Source organism: Musca domestica, unplaced genomic scaffold, assembly GCF_030504385.1.
Source record: "Musca domestica strain aabys unplaced genomic scaffold, Musca_domestica.polishedcontigs.V.1.1 22, whole genome shotgun sequence".
Classification (NCBI taxonomy): domain Eukaryota; kingdom Metazoa; phylum Arthropoda; class Insecta; order Diptera; family Muscidae; genus Musca; species Musca domestica.
In genome coordinates this window covers 10,122,652-10,138,681 of record NW_026712262.1, presented here as the reverse complement: position 1 = coordinate 10,138,681, position 16,030 = coordinate 10,122,652, and the positions used below count along the sequence as shown (strand labels likewise).

General features: G+C 36.5%; 2 protein-coding genes across 5 annotated transcripts in view; one reads left to right on the top strand and one right to left on the bottom strand.

Moving 5' to 3' along the window:
* LOC101892423 (uncharacterized) overlaps positions 1-9,049 on the top strand; it is a 36,307-nt gene extending 27,258 nt beyond the window's left edge. The window contains exons 8-12 of the mRNA XM_005192162.4: positions 55-1,326; positions 1,382-3,922; positions 3,985-4,100; positions 4,158-5,390; positions 5,455-9,049. Coding sequence (XP_005192219.2) covers positions 55-1,326; positions 1,382-3,922; positions 3,985-4,100; positions 4,158-5,390; positions 5,455-5,811 — 5,519 coding nt within the window. The 3' untranslated portion in view covers positions 5,812-9,049. The remainder of the gene's footprint in view (positions 1-54; positions 1,327-1,381; positions 3,923-3,984; positions 4,101-4,157; positions 5,391-5,454) is intronic.
* Positions 1-16,030, bottom strand: part of LOC101897258 (protein unc-119 homolog) — a 200,389-nt gene that overhangs the window by 94,405 nt on the left and 89,954 nt on the right. The gene's annotated exons all lie outside the window — the stretch shown is intronic.

Sequence of the window (16,030 nt, the reverse complement as noted above, 5' to 3'; positions counted from 1 at the left end):
ATTAATAAATTGTGGATATCGCTAATAATAATCTGTTTAACATCTCTTTCGCAGACGGTGTTACACGTCGAGGATGTCTCTCAGATGTGGATGAAGAATTATTTAACGATTGCACCAGTGGCGTCAGCACAAAATGTAAAATTTGCAGTTCAAATGATTGTAACAGCGCAATCTTCCCCGAAGAGCGCCGAAGTTGTATTCAGTGTGACTCCTCACTTTTTTCTGCTTGCGAGGACAACGCCATCCAATTCGCTCAAACATGTGTGCTATACCGGGAGAATGACAGCTGTGTTACTAAACTAGAAGGGGATCGTACTCTACGAGGTTGCGCATCAGATTTCACTTGTGACACTAGCAGTCGGGAAACTTGTCGAATATGTAATGCGACCGATAATTGCAACACAGTTAATTTGTTGGGATTGTCCGTGGGAACACCAGGAAAATGGCAAGGATTGCCACTTAATTGCTATGCCTGCGAAGGGCTGGAATGTGCTGACGGAAATGGTATAATAAACGTATGCGAAGGCAACAATTTACAAACTTGTACCACTGTCTTCGGACTTAATGGCTCCGTAGAAAAGCGTGGATGTAGTGACACAATCAGTATTTCCCACGGTGATTTCTGCGATCAATATCCAGACCGCTGCTTAAACTGTAAATCGAATGGGTGTAACACCGGTAATTCTTTGGATGACTTCACAGATTGTTACTTTTGTGATTCTGCATTAGATGCAAATTGTTCTACAGCATTCGACGAGAAAAAGATTAGGACACGTAAGTGTCACGGCGATTGCATGGTAGCATTGTACCCCCGATCAAGTAGTAGTGATCCTGCTTATGAATTAGCTCGTACATGTTTGGATGATTTGGATTTAGATGATAGAGATGCTTGCTCCAATGATCAAAAACAGTTCTGCAAAGCTTGCAGCGGATCACGATGTAATACAATGAGTTTTCCCGAGGATCGCTTCGAATGCTATACATGTCTCGATAATGATTGCGAAGATATGGACATTAAACAATGTAATGCGTATCACCCTAACGATCAATGCTATATTCTTTTCAACGAAGAAAACTCTATTATTAGCATGGGATGTCGTAGTGAATTTGAAGCGGAAGTTGTGACTGAACTGCTAAAACAAAAGAAAATGTTACTATGCAACGAAAAGGGATGCAACTCCCCACATTCCATTCCTTCGCCTAAGTATTGTTCCGTATGTTCTTCAGAAAATAATTCCCTCTGTGCTACTAATCCCAATTTGGTTGGAAATATGGAACGCTGCTCTTCATTACCATACACCGAATGCGTAACTCGTGTTAATAACTGTAAGTGTAATTGTAATACGTAGTGCTTAAAAAAAGTTAACAAAACAATTTTTAGATGGTCATACCGAACGTGGTTGTTTGGGATCGCTTCAAAATGATATATTTTTCGGCTGTCTAATGGGCACTGATAATTTGTGTGAAACTTGTGTGGGAGACAAATGCAATGAAATTGATATATATCCCACAAATCGCAGGAAATGTCAACAATGTAGTTCGGCTATAGATCCACTTTGTGCTTCATCCCCGGATAACAATAAAGTTTGTCCTCTATATGACGAAAACGACTCTTGTGTAACGAATTTCCGAAATGGTATTACTACTAGAGGATGCTCATCTACAATGAAATGTGATGATCCCGAGAATAAACGCACATGTCGAACTTGTGACACCGACGGTTGCAATACCGTAAATTTAGAAAGAAACAGTGAGAATGGTGAACCTGGGCGGTGGCAAGACTTGCCAATCACCTGCTACTCCTGCAAAGGAGAAGAGGAATGTTTCAGTAAGGGAGATTTCCGATCATGTTTAAACAATCCCTTCCAAAATTGTATGACAGTATTCAGCAATGATGGCAAAGTCATTCAGAGAGGTTGCAGTGACGTGGTGGAAGAAGATCAGGGATCATATTGCGAAGCCAATCCAGGCAATTGTATGGCTTGTAATTCGAATGGCTGCAACGTTGCTAATAGTTTGGACGAGTACATCGAATGCTTGGTCTGTGATACCGACTCTGGTCCAGACTGTTCTAATAATATCGGTAGTATAGAAAAAACCCGAAAATGCTACAAATATTGTATGTCAGCTCTGTATCCACTATATCAGGAGGCCAATCCATCGTATGGTCTAGTAAGATCTTGCTACGATGATATGGATATTGACGACAGGGATAGTTGTGCAGCTGGCAACAAGGACTACTGTCAAGTATGTGAAACTGAAAAATGCAATACCATCGATATGCCTCAGACGAGATATAGTTGCTACATCTGTGAAGGCGATTCTTGTCAGGATCCTAAAATCCAGCAATGTCCAACATATCGCCCTGATGACAAGTGTTACGTTCTCTTTGACGAAAAACAATCCATTGTTGCTCTAGGTTGTCGCAGTGAATTTAGCAATGAAGATGCAGATAATTTGCTGAAACAAAAGCGTCTTCACATTTGTGAGGGTCCGACTTGTAACCACATCAATAGCTTGCCTACTGCTCATGTTTGTAATCTATGCAACTCGCGTACTGATAAAAACTGCGCTGTCAATCCATCTGAAATTACAGGCTATACGACATGCGCAGCCTTGCCTTTCACGGAATGCTACTCTCGTGTTTTACCAGATGGTGAAACCGAACGCGGTTGCTTGTCTAATTTATATGATGAAGAATTCATGACCTGCTTAGATGGTACATCGAAGGTCTGCGAAAAGTGCATTGGAGATAAATGCAATAGCAAGATCTTCCCCGAAGACCGACTTAAGTGCCACATTTGTGATTCCTCAATTGATCCTAGTTGCGAGAATGCCCCCGATAACCTTGGCTTATGTCCACTACATAATAACGATGACACTTGCGTGACTGTATTCCGCAACGGTTTTACTTATCGCGGATGTAGTTCTTCCTTGGTATGTGACGCAACAAACCCCAGAAAATGTATCAAATGTTCCGGTGAAGGATGTAATACAATAAATTTGGCTAAGAAACAAGACGACAATTATGGAAAGTGGCAAGACCTTCCATTGACTTGCCTTGAATGCACAGGATCAGAATGTAATTCTTCTGAAACCACAAAGTCTCTTTTCTGCGATTTAAATAATGAACAGGACTGTATGACTGTTTTCGATAACAGTGGTAAAGTTGTTCGACGTGGTTGCGCAGATATAGTCGAAAGTGAATACGGAACATACTGTGATGCAAATGAAGACAAATGTTTAAGTTGCAAATCAAATGAATGTAATTCTGCGAAGTCCCAATCAGAATTCACCGAATGTATTTATTGCGACTCTAACAAAAATCTCGATTGCATATTTAAACCCTTAAGCCCAGACCATAAAGTTAGAAAATGCCAAGATGGCTGCATGACAGCCCTGTATCCTTCGGATAGTTCTCATAACCCATCTTACGATTTAATACGGACGTGTTTGAACGACAAAGAACTTTCCGATCAACTTGAATGCTCATCTGGCAACGATGCAACATGCAAAGCTTGTACTGGGGAAAAATGCAATGTGGACAATGTTCCAGAAAAACGTTTTACATGTTACACTTGCGAGGGAGAGAACTGCGTGGAACCAGTTATTCAATTATGTCCACTATACAAAGAATTTGATCAATGCTTTATTAAATTTGACAACACAAACAGCATATCTGAAATGGGATGCGTGAGCTCATTCCGCAACCAGCCGTTGGAAAATATAATTAAAACTAAACGAGTTTCCGTGTGCAATGGCCCCAATTGCAATTCACTCGACACTATTTCGAAAGCACAAAAATGTGCTATATGCGATTCAGGTGAAGACATATCCTGTGCTGTCAACCCAGTAGAAATTGCATCCTTCAAGTCATGCAACATGCTGCCCTATACTGGATGTTTCTCGATATTAACTGAAAGTAAGTATGGTGGTGGGTTACCTTTATGTACGCATTGATTTTATTATCTTTTAAAAACGCAGGTGGCCACACGGAGAGAGGTTGTTTGGCGGATTTACCAGATGATGAGTTTACTGCTTGTGTTTTAGGTAACGATGAAAACTGCGGAGTTTGCAGTGGGGATGGGTGTAATCGAGATGTAAGTGTACGTTTAAACAAAAAGTCACCGTTTATTAATAATATTTTGTACCTAAAGATATTCCCCGTCAATCGTCAACAATGCTTCACGTGCACATCAGAGGAAGAATCCAATTGTGAATCATTCCCAACGTCAAAATCACCTTGTCCAATAGTGAGTGAGTCCGAATCCTGCATAACAGCTCTAAAGGGAAATGTAACAGTTCGTGGTTGCAGTAGTAATCTCTATTGTGACTCGGGAGATAGTTCCACCTGTCGATCATGCTTCAGCTCTGAATGTAATTCAATTGATTTAGTTAACCAAGTGGACGACGGCTACCATGGCGTTTGGCAATCTCTCCCTCTTCGCTGTTTTACATGTGAAGGGCAACAATGTCTTAATTCTCTTGGTTCAACGAAAACGTGCTCCAGTCGAAATTATAATCAAGACTGTATGACTGTTTTCAAATCCAATGGGGAAGTTGATCGACGTGGATGTTCGGATGATGTTGAAGATTACAGAGACTTATACTGTCGTCAGAATCCAGATTTATGTTTCAAGTGCAAGTCGAACGAGTGCAATGTGGCATGGAGTATAGAAGATTATGTTGAATGTGCATTCTGCGATTCCTTCAAAGATTCGCTCTGCACAATAAATCCAAGTGGTTCTGGTTTTGCTTCAAGAATATGTTACAAAAAGTGTATGGTTGCAATGCTAGATCAACGTGTTATACGCTCATGCTTAGATGATAAAGAATTGAGGGTTCAAAACGAATGCAATGAATCCGAAAACAGTGAGTGCGTCAGTTGCTCAAATGCCAATTGCAACAAATTTGTGTTCCCTCTTGATCGCTTGAAGTGTCACACATGCACCGGAACTTCATGCACCAGTAGTACAGGACAATATTGTGAAATTTATAGCAAACAGGACTACTGTTTTGCTAAATATGAAAGCGGCAAGGTTGATTTGCTAGGCTGCGCCTCTGCACAAAATGCGAGTGATTTGGCACAATGGGAGGCTCAAAACAAACTGCATAAATGCGAAGGTCTAGAATGTAATGAATTATCACGTTTACCCACTGAAAGTGAGTGTCTTGTCTGCGACTCCAGCAAGACTCCAAGCTGCAGTCAGAACCCTACACACATAAATACCACTCAAACTTGCTTGGCACCAAAAAGCCAGTGCATGACTCACATCAATTCTGATGGGCATACTATCAGAGGTTGTCTCAGCAGTTTAAGCGAAGATGAACAGTCATGCGTGGCTGCTGGTACGTGTGTAGTCTGCTCTGGCTCCAAATGTAACAATGAGGTAATAACATTTCTTAAAATACACTTTCCAATTCATTCTCATAAATTGCAATTTCTTTACATAGATTTTCCCAACCAATAGACGATCCTGTCATATCTGCAATTCAGTCGCTGACAAGGATTGTATTTCCAATCCAAATAATCCTCTTATATGTCCTATCTATGTAGTAAACGATAGTTGTGTATCGACGCTCTCGGATGATGGCATAGTCACTCGTGGCTGCGCATCTCAAGTTACATGTGAAAAAGATGATAGTGACTACTGTGAATCTTGCAATTCTAACAATTGTAATACTGGAGAATTAAAGGGTTCGGGATCGCTGGTCACTCAAAGCTTACCTCTAACGCTGCTCTTAGCAGTTGTGTCCTTTAATAGTGAACAGGAAATAACTAAACGCGTATTGATGCAAAATCGATACTAAATTTAAATATTAAATCTTAAGTGTTAATTCCAGAGTTTTGAAAATGTTTTACTCATGTTTTTACAACTTTTCTACCATAACAAATATAATATTTTAATTCGAAACGAAAGTAAAATTTTAAAAGTTTGCACGAACTTTAATAACGAATCCTACTAAAAAGTCAATAAATCTGAAGTTATGCCTATATAATTCATTCGGTATAAACCATAAAAGCACGCATAGGAATATATACCTGATAAATACATTTGGAAGTGGTTACACGTAGGTAATTATTTCACTGGTTCTTTTGCACGAGTTCAAATAAATCTTGAAACAACCTTTTTCATAACATTTGAACAGGTTAAGATGAAGTATTATAAAAAATGCGATGCTCTTCTCCACACTTGGAAGAGTTTAAATGGAAACATGACTTATCCGATAGTTTCGAACATCTTTATTTGTTCTCAGAATTACGAACACAAATCAACCCGATCACACAGCTTTATTCATGATACATTTATACTTTTTTTTATTTTTGAATAGATTTTGAACCAAATCACATTTACTGTGTATTGATATAAGCAAAAGAACTAATTGCATTTCCTTTATTTAATTTGGCTTTATAAATTGTATACTATTCATTAATGTTTTCTGCTTTATCTGAAAATTTTAACATTATCAACACAGTTGAATATTTTCTATATCTCCACCATATAAAATTGGTCATTCAGTTTGAAACACCTCTAAATATTCATCGTAGAGCTCACCAAGTATATATATTCATAACCAGTTTGAAATTTTTAGTCGACTTAAAGATGTCCATCTGTCTGTTAAAATCACGATAGGTCGGTTAGTATTGAAAATGAGGTTTATCGATCCATTTTTTCGAATAGCTCATTTTTTTACAAATTTGATGTTAAGAGTTCGTAACGAGGTCTACCGCGGATGGTATTTTTGGATATTCGGTATGTTAACGATTTCCTAGCGGATTTATGGTAGTTCGGACCCATTTGTGACACTGAATTTAAAAATGCTTTCTGGCTGTATAGAAGCGTAATTAAACCTATTGTATCATAAGCGTCAGTAGTCTGGTTGACAGCAATAGATAAAAAATTCAATGTCAAAATCTTGCAGAAAGTTTAAAGAATGTGTTGCCTTTCCTATATATACACCCAAGGTGTATTTATAAGGAGTATACACCAGCTACAACAACTGACATTTTATAATAACAACGTTGTTGTTATAGAAACTATAAAGACATTCTGACAATTGAATTTCACAAAAAAAAACAAACTGTAATAATAAAAGCAATTTGCTTTCTTTAAAAATATTTCTTTAATATAAACGCTGCAAATTCTTGTTAGAATATTACTCTAGAAGCAAACGTTACCTGCGAAACATTTGTAGTATCGGTCAATTAATTAGAATACTTCGATATAAAGGCAGTCGCCAAAAATGGGCATTTGAAGAAAGTAACTACTAATTTCACACGTATATTTTGTGTTTATTGAAATATTTCGTTAAGAAATATTAGATTACAGAAAGGTCTTAATTCTTATTTTTTGCGTATGTCAGTTTGATTCAGTTTATTGACAATTTTAAAACCGTTTTCAAGTATCCTTTTTTAGTATTTTATTTAATAGTTTTATTATATGCCAGCATATAACAGCATATACAATTATTGTTTATTTTAAGCAGGCCAATAACCTAAATAAAAAAGAAATGTTTGGTTTCACATTGCATACATTATTGGCTCAAGTAAATTATGCTTACTTTACATTTAATGCTAGTTTTAGTGACATCCAAAATGTGTAAATAGCAAGCAAAAATAAATATTCTTTGTAGATTGCAAGAAATTGTAAACATACACAATTCAAGTGTTGTGTATATCTACCTTTCTTTACATTAATAAACATTTATTTTAGTGACCCCGACGTAATCCTGGCCAGAATCAATCAAACTTCCCCACCAGTGGTAAGGTATTTGACACTTTTACTGGTGAAAGGAGGAAACTACTTTCGCAAAAAAGCAGCAAATTTCAAGAGCCAGAATAATCTGGAACATGATCAACGAGCAGATCTTGCCACAATAGCAAAAAATGTGGTATCTCAAGTCCAACGTGACTGGGGAAGCCGAGAAGTTCATGAGGCACCTCGAGTTAACTGAGGCGAATTACGACAGTGTTCATGAATCGTTATTGGCACTGGGGGTCCTGGAATAAAACCGAAAGAATAGGATTCACCCTTAACCCACATCCTAACAAAGAGGATGGACAAGACTATGAGCAGTCGATTGTGGATATCAAAGAACTCCAAACGATATACCAGCAGCTTCGGTTGATTCAACAACGAACCGTATGTGCAACGGTAATCACCCCCTATATTATTGCAAGCAGTCCTTGGCAATGACAGAGTCCGAAAGACAGAAATGGGTTTCTAGAAAAAAGATGTGTTTGAATTGCTTTAAGGATAAAGCAAAACATGTACAAATGGGATGTGCAGAAAGTATCAACAAAAACACAATACACTTTTTTATATTTCCACGAGGTCACAAGCTGAAAACCAGTCAGCAGTAGTGTCAGCTAAGAGACCCCTAATAGTGGCATCGGCGAATTGACATACTTGCTACCGCACGGGTTGCTTTCAAGGCCAATAATGGAAGAACCTATGAGTTCAAGGCAATTCTGGATTCCGACTCACAGATTTATCTTGTGTCAGAACGACTTGTGCAGAGGTTGGGTATCGAACCCATTCAAGTATCTTCCTGTATCGATGGCGTTGGCGGAAGATCAAGAACAAACAATAGAGTCAGCGTGGAACTTCAGTCGCTGACAAGCAAATTCAGAACACGTCTAGAAGCTTTTGTGTTACCAAAAATAGTGTCACCGCAAATAAGCACTGGCATCGACATTACATTATGACCAATTCCTGAAAACATCAAGCTAGCAGATCCCCGCTTTAATCAAACGACAAGAATTGACGTACTACTTGGAGCAGAGTCCTGCTTTAATCTTATTCCATCACAAGAAATTCGAATATGCAAAGAGCTTCCTATATTGAAGATTTCTTAGCTAGGGTGGATCAGAAGTTGACAATAGCTGAAGAACAGTGTGAAAATCGTTTCAACCAAAATACAACAGTGAATGAGTATGGTCGTTTTGTGGTGCGATTACCGTTTTCAGACGGTCCTGAGAAGATATCTGTTTCTTATTTCACTTTTTTTTATTTTTTCTTTAATTAAAAGATGTTGTTTTTATTTATGTTTTTTCGTATTGTTTTATTTCTATTTTTAAAAATCAATTTGTTTCGTTCACAATTTTTGTTTAGTTTTAGGTTTTTTTTTTTGTTCAATTAATTTTTACTTTTTTTGTACAATGTTTTATGTTTTTTGTATGATGTTTTTTTTGACACTTTGTTTTTTTTTCTCTGTTTTTGGGCACTGTTCACTTCGGGGGGGAAACTTGCGTACGCGCTTTTAAATTCGAGACTGAACTGTTCTAACTCCAATTTGCATCGTCACAGCAAACCTGTTTTGGCTGGTGACGATGCTTATTTATTTGAATTCAGCATTGGAACCCTGCAGAAAACAGTGGAGGTATTGATGAACTGCGAGTGGTGCTACACTTATGTAAAAGTCAGTAGTATCAATGGTTGTAGGCGGCGAGTACTGCTTGACTACTCGCAAGTGCTGCACAGTTTTTTTATAATCGCATATATTGGTAACACTGTCAGCATCTGATTATGCTTATTTGTGATTTGTGTTTTGTGCATTGTGTGGACTTGCAAGTAAAATATTTGTTTTAAGTGAAAAAGAAAAGAAAGTGTATGTAAAAAATTAAAAAGCGTACCTTTGAACGCAGAGTATTAAAATAAAAAGCTATTTATGAACAAATACTATTTAATGTGGAAAAAGTAGAAGAAGTGGAAAAAAATATTTGTGAAAGCAGCGTCACCTGCGAAAATAATACAGCAGAAGATTTTTTAAATATTGTGCAAACTTCCAAGTTTACAGATAAACTTAAAATGTGGTACATCGATACCAAACCAACTAAAAATTGTGTTGAAAAACTGTTGACAATTCTAAAAGAAGAAGGACTTGACGTACCTCTAAGTTTAGAAACGTTACTGGGAAGACAAAAAAGGGCGCTAACAAAATACGTGTCTCCTGCCTTTTTTTGAAATTATATATTTTACTTAAATTCTATTTTGTAATTTAATATTGTTTTGAAATAAAAATAGCTGAATGAAAACAAAATCTGTCTTTCGTTCTTTTAATTATTCGCAATGGCAATGCGAATAATTACGTTCGTGCAGTATGTTCAGTTACTTTTTTCAATGGCGACTGATGCAAAATTCAGCAGTCGCTCACCCCTCACAAAGCGCTGCAAACGCGAGTACTGATTTTCACACGACAGTCCAGTGTAAAAGTCAGCAGCTCTTACCGTTAACGGGGAAATGAAGAGCGAGTGGTCGGTATCGCTTGGCGAGTACTCGAGCAGCACTGCGGTACTACTCTTTTTTTCTAAAGGGAATTTACCAGTGGCTGCATATATGTGCATGTGTGTGTGCATATGTGTCTAATATGTACATCATTTTTTTATGATGTTATTTATGCAGCCACCGGTAATGTAACAAACAACACTGTTGCGCAAAAATATAGCATCTTTTATGAACAATATCCGAATCCTTAAATTTTTGCAGCCTCCAGATTCTTTGCATTGGAGCGTCGCTTATCTAAGAATGCAAGTCTTCATATGCTCAATTTATGAAGGAGTACGACGATCTTGGACATATGACGAAAATACAACCAAGAGAGGTGCGTGGTGATCATTACTACATCCAGAACACAAATAGCAGAACAACAAAGCTTAGGTTTGTGTTCGACGCGTCTTGCAAGTCATTACATGGGTGGTCACTCAATGATATTTTGCAATTAGGTCCCAGAATTCAAGGAGATCTGTTTGCAATGTTGTTGCGTTTTAGACTACCTACAAAAGGATCGCAAATATCAGCTAATCGTATGGAGAAACACCCCATACAAGAACTCGAATATAACATGTTGAATATGTTAACATATGGTACGACGTTCGCCCCACATCTTGCTGCAGGATGTCTGAAAAGAATAGCCGATACGAACATACACAAAAATCCATTGGGTCGCTGGTAAATGTAAATAAAGCTTAATTTACTTCAGCCAATAACCCATGCAATGTGAAACCAATCGATGTGTTTCTTTGTTTAGGTTATTGACCTGCTTAAAATAAACAATAATTATATAGGTCAGTTACATATTAAAAAAGAATAAAACTATTCAACAAAAGCAGAAAATGTATATGCAAAAAATATGTTCTTTTGAATATTCTCCCCCACGTTGAACGGCGAACGTTCAAGAAACTGTCTGGTCAATGACGTATGATAATGATACTGACTGCCGGGGTTTAGATGTTGGGTTGATGTTTTTGGAAGCTGTGTAGTGGCGAAACTTGACTGTGATTTATATGGCTATTCCAAATCCAACATAAAGAGCTAGATAGCTGGTGGTATGATGGTAAATGGCTGTCGATTTCATTAGTTGTTGAAAGCTTCCGATTTCACTGGTTTTACGCAGCTGGTGTTGAACCAGACCAGGCTATTGGATAATATTATGTAATCCAGTGGCATAAGTCTGAGATATGGTGTAGACATTATTGTTTTGTTTTTGTAATCTGGCCCAATCTCTAACGTTCCAGCCCCTTGCACTTCCAGGTGTGTAATTTTTGTGCCACAAACAAACGACAATTCAGTTAAATTGGCTAAAGTAAACATCCATTGATTCTTTTGGGTCATTTGTCTTCAAGTTTTGTGATGGATGGTTGACTGCAAGTCACAAGCTTCTGAATATTTATTCAATAGGGAGCTCACTTGGCATTCATGTGACCGATCGCCCTTGCTAAACTTCGCGTGGTTATTACCATTAAAAATGTCATTTGTGGTATATATGCATCTGCATTGCTTCTGCTGTTAGCAATATGAACTGCTCCCGATGGAGGTTGGCTGCCAATATAGGTGGTTTCAATGATATGGAAATAAATCGACCGGATAGCAGCATGGGTACGGGAATCAAGTTGAATAAATCATTCTGCTGAAGTTCTACTAATGGAAGGCGAATCTCGAATATGATATGGGTTTTTATAACCCTGTCAATATTTGGAAGCAGGAGGCTTTTTCACATCATCCATAAAATATAGGGCAACAGAAATAGTTTTTTTTAAACACAAATAAATTAAACACAATTACTGGGAATCTCGGAAAGTTATTTTGTTTGTTTTTTTACAATTTTTTTGTTTACAACTGAACTGTCAGTTCAGGCAGAGCCAGCTTACGTATGGTTGCATTTTTTGCAGCTTTTTCGCGTTTAAATCTGTCATTTTGGCGCTTTTCATAATTTCGCGATTAATTTTTTCAAAGGTATATTTAGCAACACTGAGTCAAGTAAGTCTATGCGAAAGAACGAACGGATGTTATTTGAACGCATTCTGATACGAAAGTGAATGACTAGCTTTCGTTCGCACAAATTTTCTTTCGATATCGTGGAACAATGTGGTGTCCGTTGGAATTGCAATTTTCGAATTTCGAAAAAAGGAAAGTTGTGCTGAATTGTGCTAGGTTTGTGCTCAATTGTGCCGAAATTTTTTTTCGAAATTCGAAAAAATTTCTGAGATATGCGAAAAAAGATTTTTTTTCGAAAAAATCTGAGAGAATTGCAATTTTCGAATTTCGAAAAAATTAAAGTTGTGCTGAGTCGTACTCGGTTTGTGCCCATTTGTGCCGTTAAAATTTTTTCATATCTCTTACCAATTTCGAAAAAAACGATAATTTCAAAAATATGTCAGAATTGCAATTTTCGAATTTCGAAAAAATTAAAGTTGTGCTGGGTCGCGCTTGATTTGTGCTAACTTGTGCCGTTTATTTTTTCTCAATATTTTCAACCGTTTTCAAGATATGGCAATTTCGAATAAACCAGTATTTTTCAGAAAAATTGCTGTAATTTTTGTAAAAATTCAAATATCGAGATGCGGTAAATTGTGCTGAGTTGTGCTCACTTAGCACAATTTTTCGTCCATACATAACGAATTTCCACCTTTACTCGTTACTCGCTAAAAATTAAAAAAATTAATAACTTTTGTAATATGTGGAATTTTTGAAATCTGCAAGTTGTGCTGAATTGTGCTCCACTAGCACAATTTTTCGTCCATACATTGGAAATTTGTATCTCTACTCGTTACTCGTTAAAATCGTAAAAATCAAAATCGCATATTAAGAAACAAGATATCGAAAAACTAAAAGTTGTGCTGATTTGTGCTAACCTAGCACAATTTTTCGTCCATACATTGAAAATTTGTATTTCCACTCGTTACTAGTTAAAATTGGAAAAAATGTATATATAACGAAAAATTGCTGTAATTTTTGTAAAAATTCAAATATCGAAATGCGGTAAATTGTGCTGAGTTGCGCTAACCTAGCACAATTTTTCGTCCATACATTGAGAATTTGTATTTCCACTCGTTACTAGTTAAAATTGGATAAAATACATATATAACGAAAAATTGCTGTAATTTTTGTTTTTTAGTTTTAGTTTAGTTTTAGTTTTTCGATATCTTGTTTCTAAATATGCGATTTTGATTTTTACGATTTTAACGAGTAACGAGTAGAGATACAAATTTCCAATGTATGGACGAAAAATTGTGCTAGGTTAGCACAAATCAGCACAACTTTTAGTTTTTCGATATCTTGTTTCTAAATATGCGATTTTGATTTTTACGATTTTAACGAGTAACGAGTAGAGATACAAATTTCCAATGTATGGACGAAAAATTGTGCTAGGTGAGCACAATTCAGCACAACTTGCAGATTTCAAAAATTCCACATATTACAAAAGTTAATCATTTTTTTAATTTTTAGCGAGTAACGAGTAAAGGTGGAAATTCGTTATGTATGGACGAAAAATTGTGCTAAGTGAGCACAACTCAGCACAATTTACCGCATCTCGATATTTGAATTTTTACAAAAATTACAGCAATTTTTCTGAAAAATACTGGTTTTTTCGAAATTGCCATATCTTGAAAACGGTTGAAAATATTGAGAAAAAATAAACGGCACAAGTTAGCACAAATCAAGCGCGACCCAGCACAACTTAAATTTTCTAGAAATTCGAAAATTGCAATTCTGTCATACTTTCGAAATTATCGTTTTTTTCGAAATTGGTAAGAGATATCGAAAAAATTTTAACGGCACAAACCGAGTACGACTCAGCACAACTTTAATTTTTTCGAAATTCGAAAATTGCAATTCTCTCAGATTTTTTCGAAAAAAATCTTTTTTCGAATATCTCAGAAATTTTTTCGAATTTCGAAAAAAAATTTCGGCACAATTGAGCACAAACCTAGCACAATTCAGCACAACTTTCCATTTTCCGAAATTCGAAAATTGCAATTCCAACGGACACCACATGACACCACATCGTGGAACAGGCTATAAATTTCAAGCGTGTTGCAGGTGATATGTTGCTAAACATTTAGCAACATTTATGTTGATGAGCGAACGAACAACAGTTCGCATTGCAGTTCTCTTTCACATTATTATCCATTTAATGCATAGATGCAAAAAATGCAACTTGCGCTTGTGTGTGTGAGAGAAACAAAAATGCACTTAAAAATATCTCCCTTCTTTCTTCTAGACCTTTTCTAACAAGAAACATACTTTATTTTAGCAAAATTGTTTAAAAAAACATTAAATATAAGTTTAATATATTTATATTTTTACTACAAAAGTTATTTCTATAATTTGTTTTCTTAATGTTAACGGCACAACAATGCATGCATCCCCCACGCATGTCTACATTCGTTGAAGTCTCATCAACGACTGAGATCACCGCAAACGTACTGTTTTGTGCATCTATGATTTAATGTAGCCATATACATCGAAAGAACTTCGTGGTGGGAGCCAGCACACATGAAAGTAAGTCACAAGTATACAGTCTCTTAAAATTATATTCTCTTATTGTAATTATACGTGGGAGAGGCCAGTTAATTTTTTTCTTCATGCTTTTTGTTATTTTTTTGATCATCAACATATTGTATCTAATGTAAGATTTCATATTAAAGTGAGTAACATTTTTTCTTGTTTAATATTTTCCTATCAATTAATAGTTCGGATCTTTTTATACGCTCCACCATTCCGTTTGTAACTGCTCGAAATATTCATGTCAGACCCAACAAAGTATATATATTCTTGATCAGCGTAAAATTCTAAGTCGATTTAGACATGTCCGTCTGTCTGTCTGTTGTAATCACGCTATCTTTCGAACGAATTGAGATAGAATGCTAAAATTTTGCACACATATTTATTTTTCTAGTAGGCAGGTTAAGTTCGTAAATGGGCCATGTAGGTCTACGTTTTCATATAGTCCCATATAACGGTACCTCCCGATATTCGGTATTTTAATGATTTTAGCGACATTAATCACCGGAATTGTTTCAAATTTGGTATTTGAAGTTCGAAATGGATACTATAGCCTAAGACAGAAAACTATCTGTGCAGGTCCACGTGTTCGTATAGCCCCCATATAATGGTTCTTCCCGATATTCGGTATTTTGATGATTTTAGCGACATTATTAACCGGAATTGTTTAAAATTTGGTATTTGAAGTTCGTAATGGATACTACAGCCTAAGACAGAAAATTGTCTGTGCAGGTCCACGTCTTTGTATAGCCCCCATATAACGGTGCCTCCCGATATTCGGTATTTTGATGATTTTAATGTCATTATTCACCGGAATTGTTTCAAATTACGTATTTAGAGCTCGTAAGGGGAACTACAGTCTGTGACAGAAAATTGTCTATGCTAGTCCAGGTCTTCGTATACGCCCCACATTCCAGTACCTCCCTATATTCGGTATTTTGACGAGTATAAGTACAATTCCCACGGCGTATTTGAAGTTCCCCAGACGCGTATTTGAAGTTCGTCATGGATGCTACAGCCTATGGCAGAAAATTGTCTATGCTGGTTCAGTTCTTCGCACAGCTCCGATATAACGCTACCTCCCTATATACGATATTTTGATGATTTTAGCTGCATTATTCACCGTTTATTTCAAGTTTCGAATTTAAATATGGTAATGACTTATGACAAACAATGTCCATGTAGGATAACGGCTATATTCAGTATTTTAAAATTTTAACAGAATGTTTTAAGGATTTTAT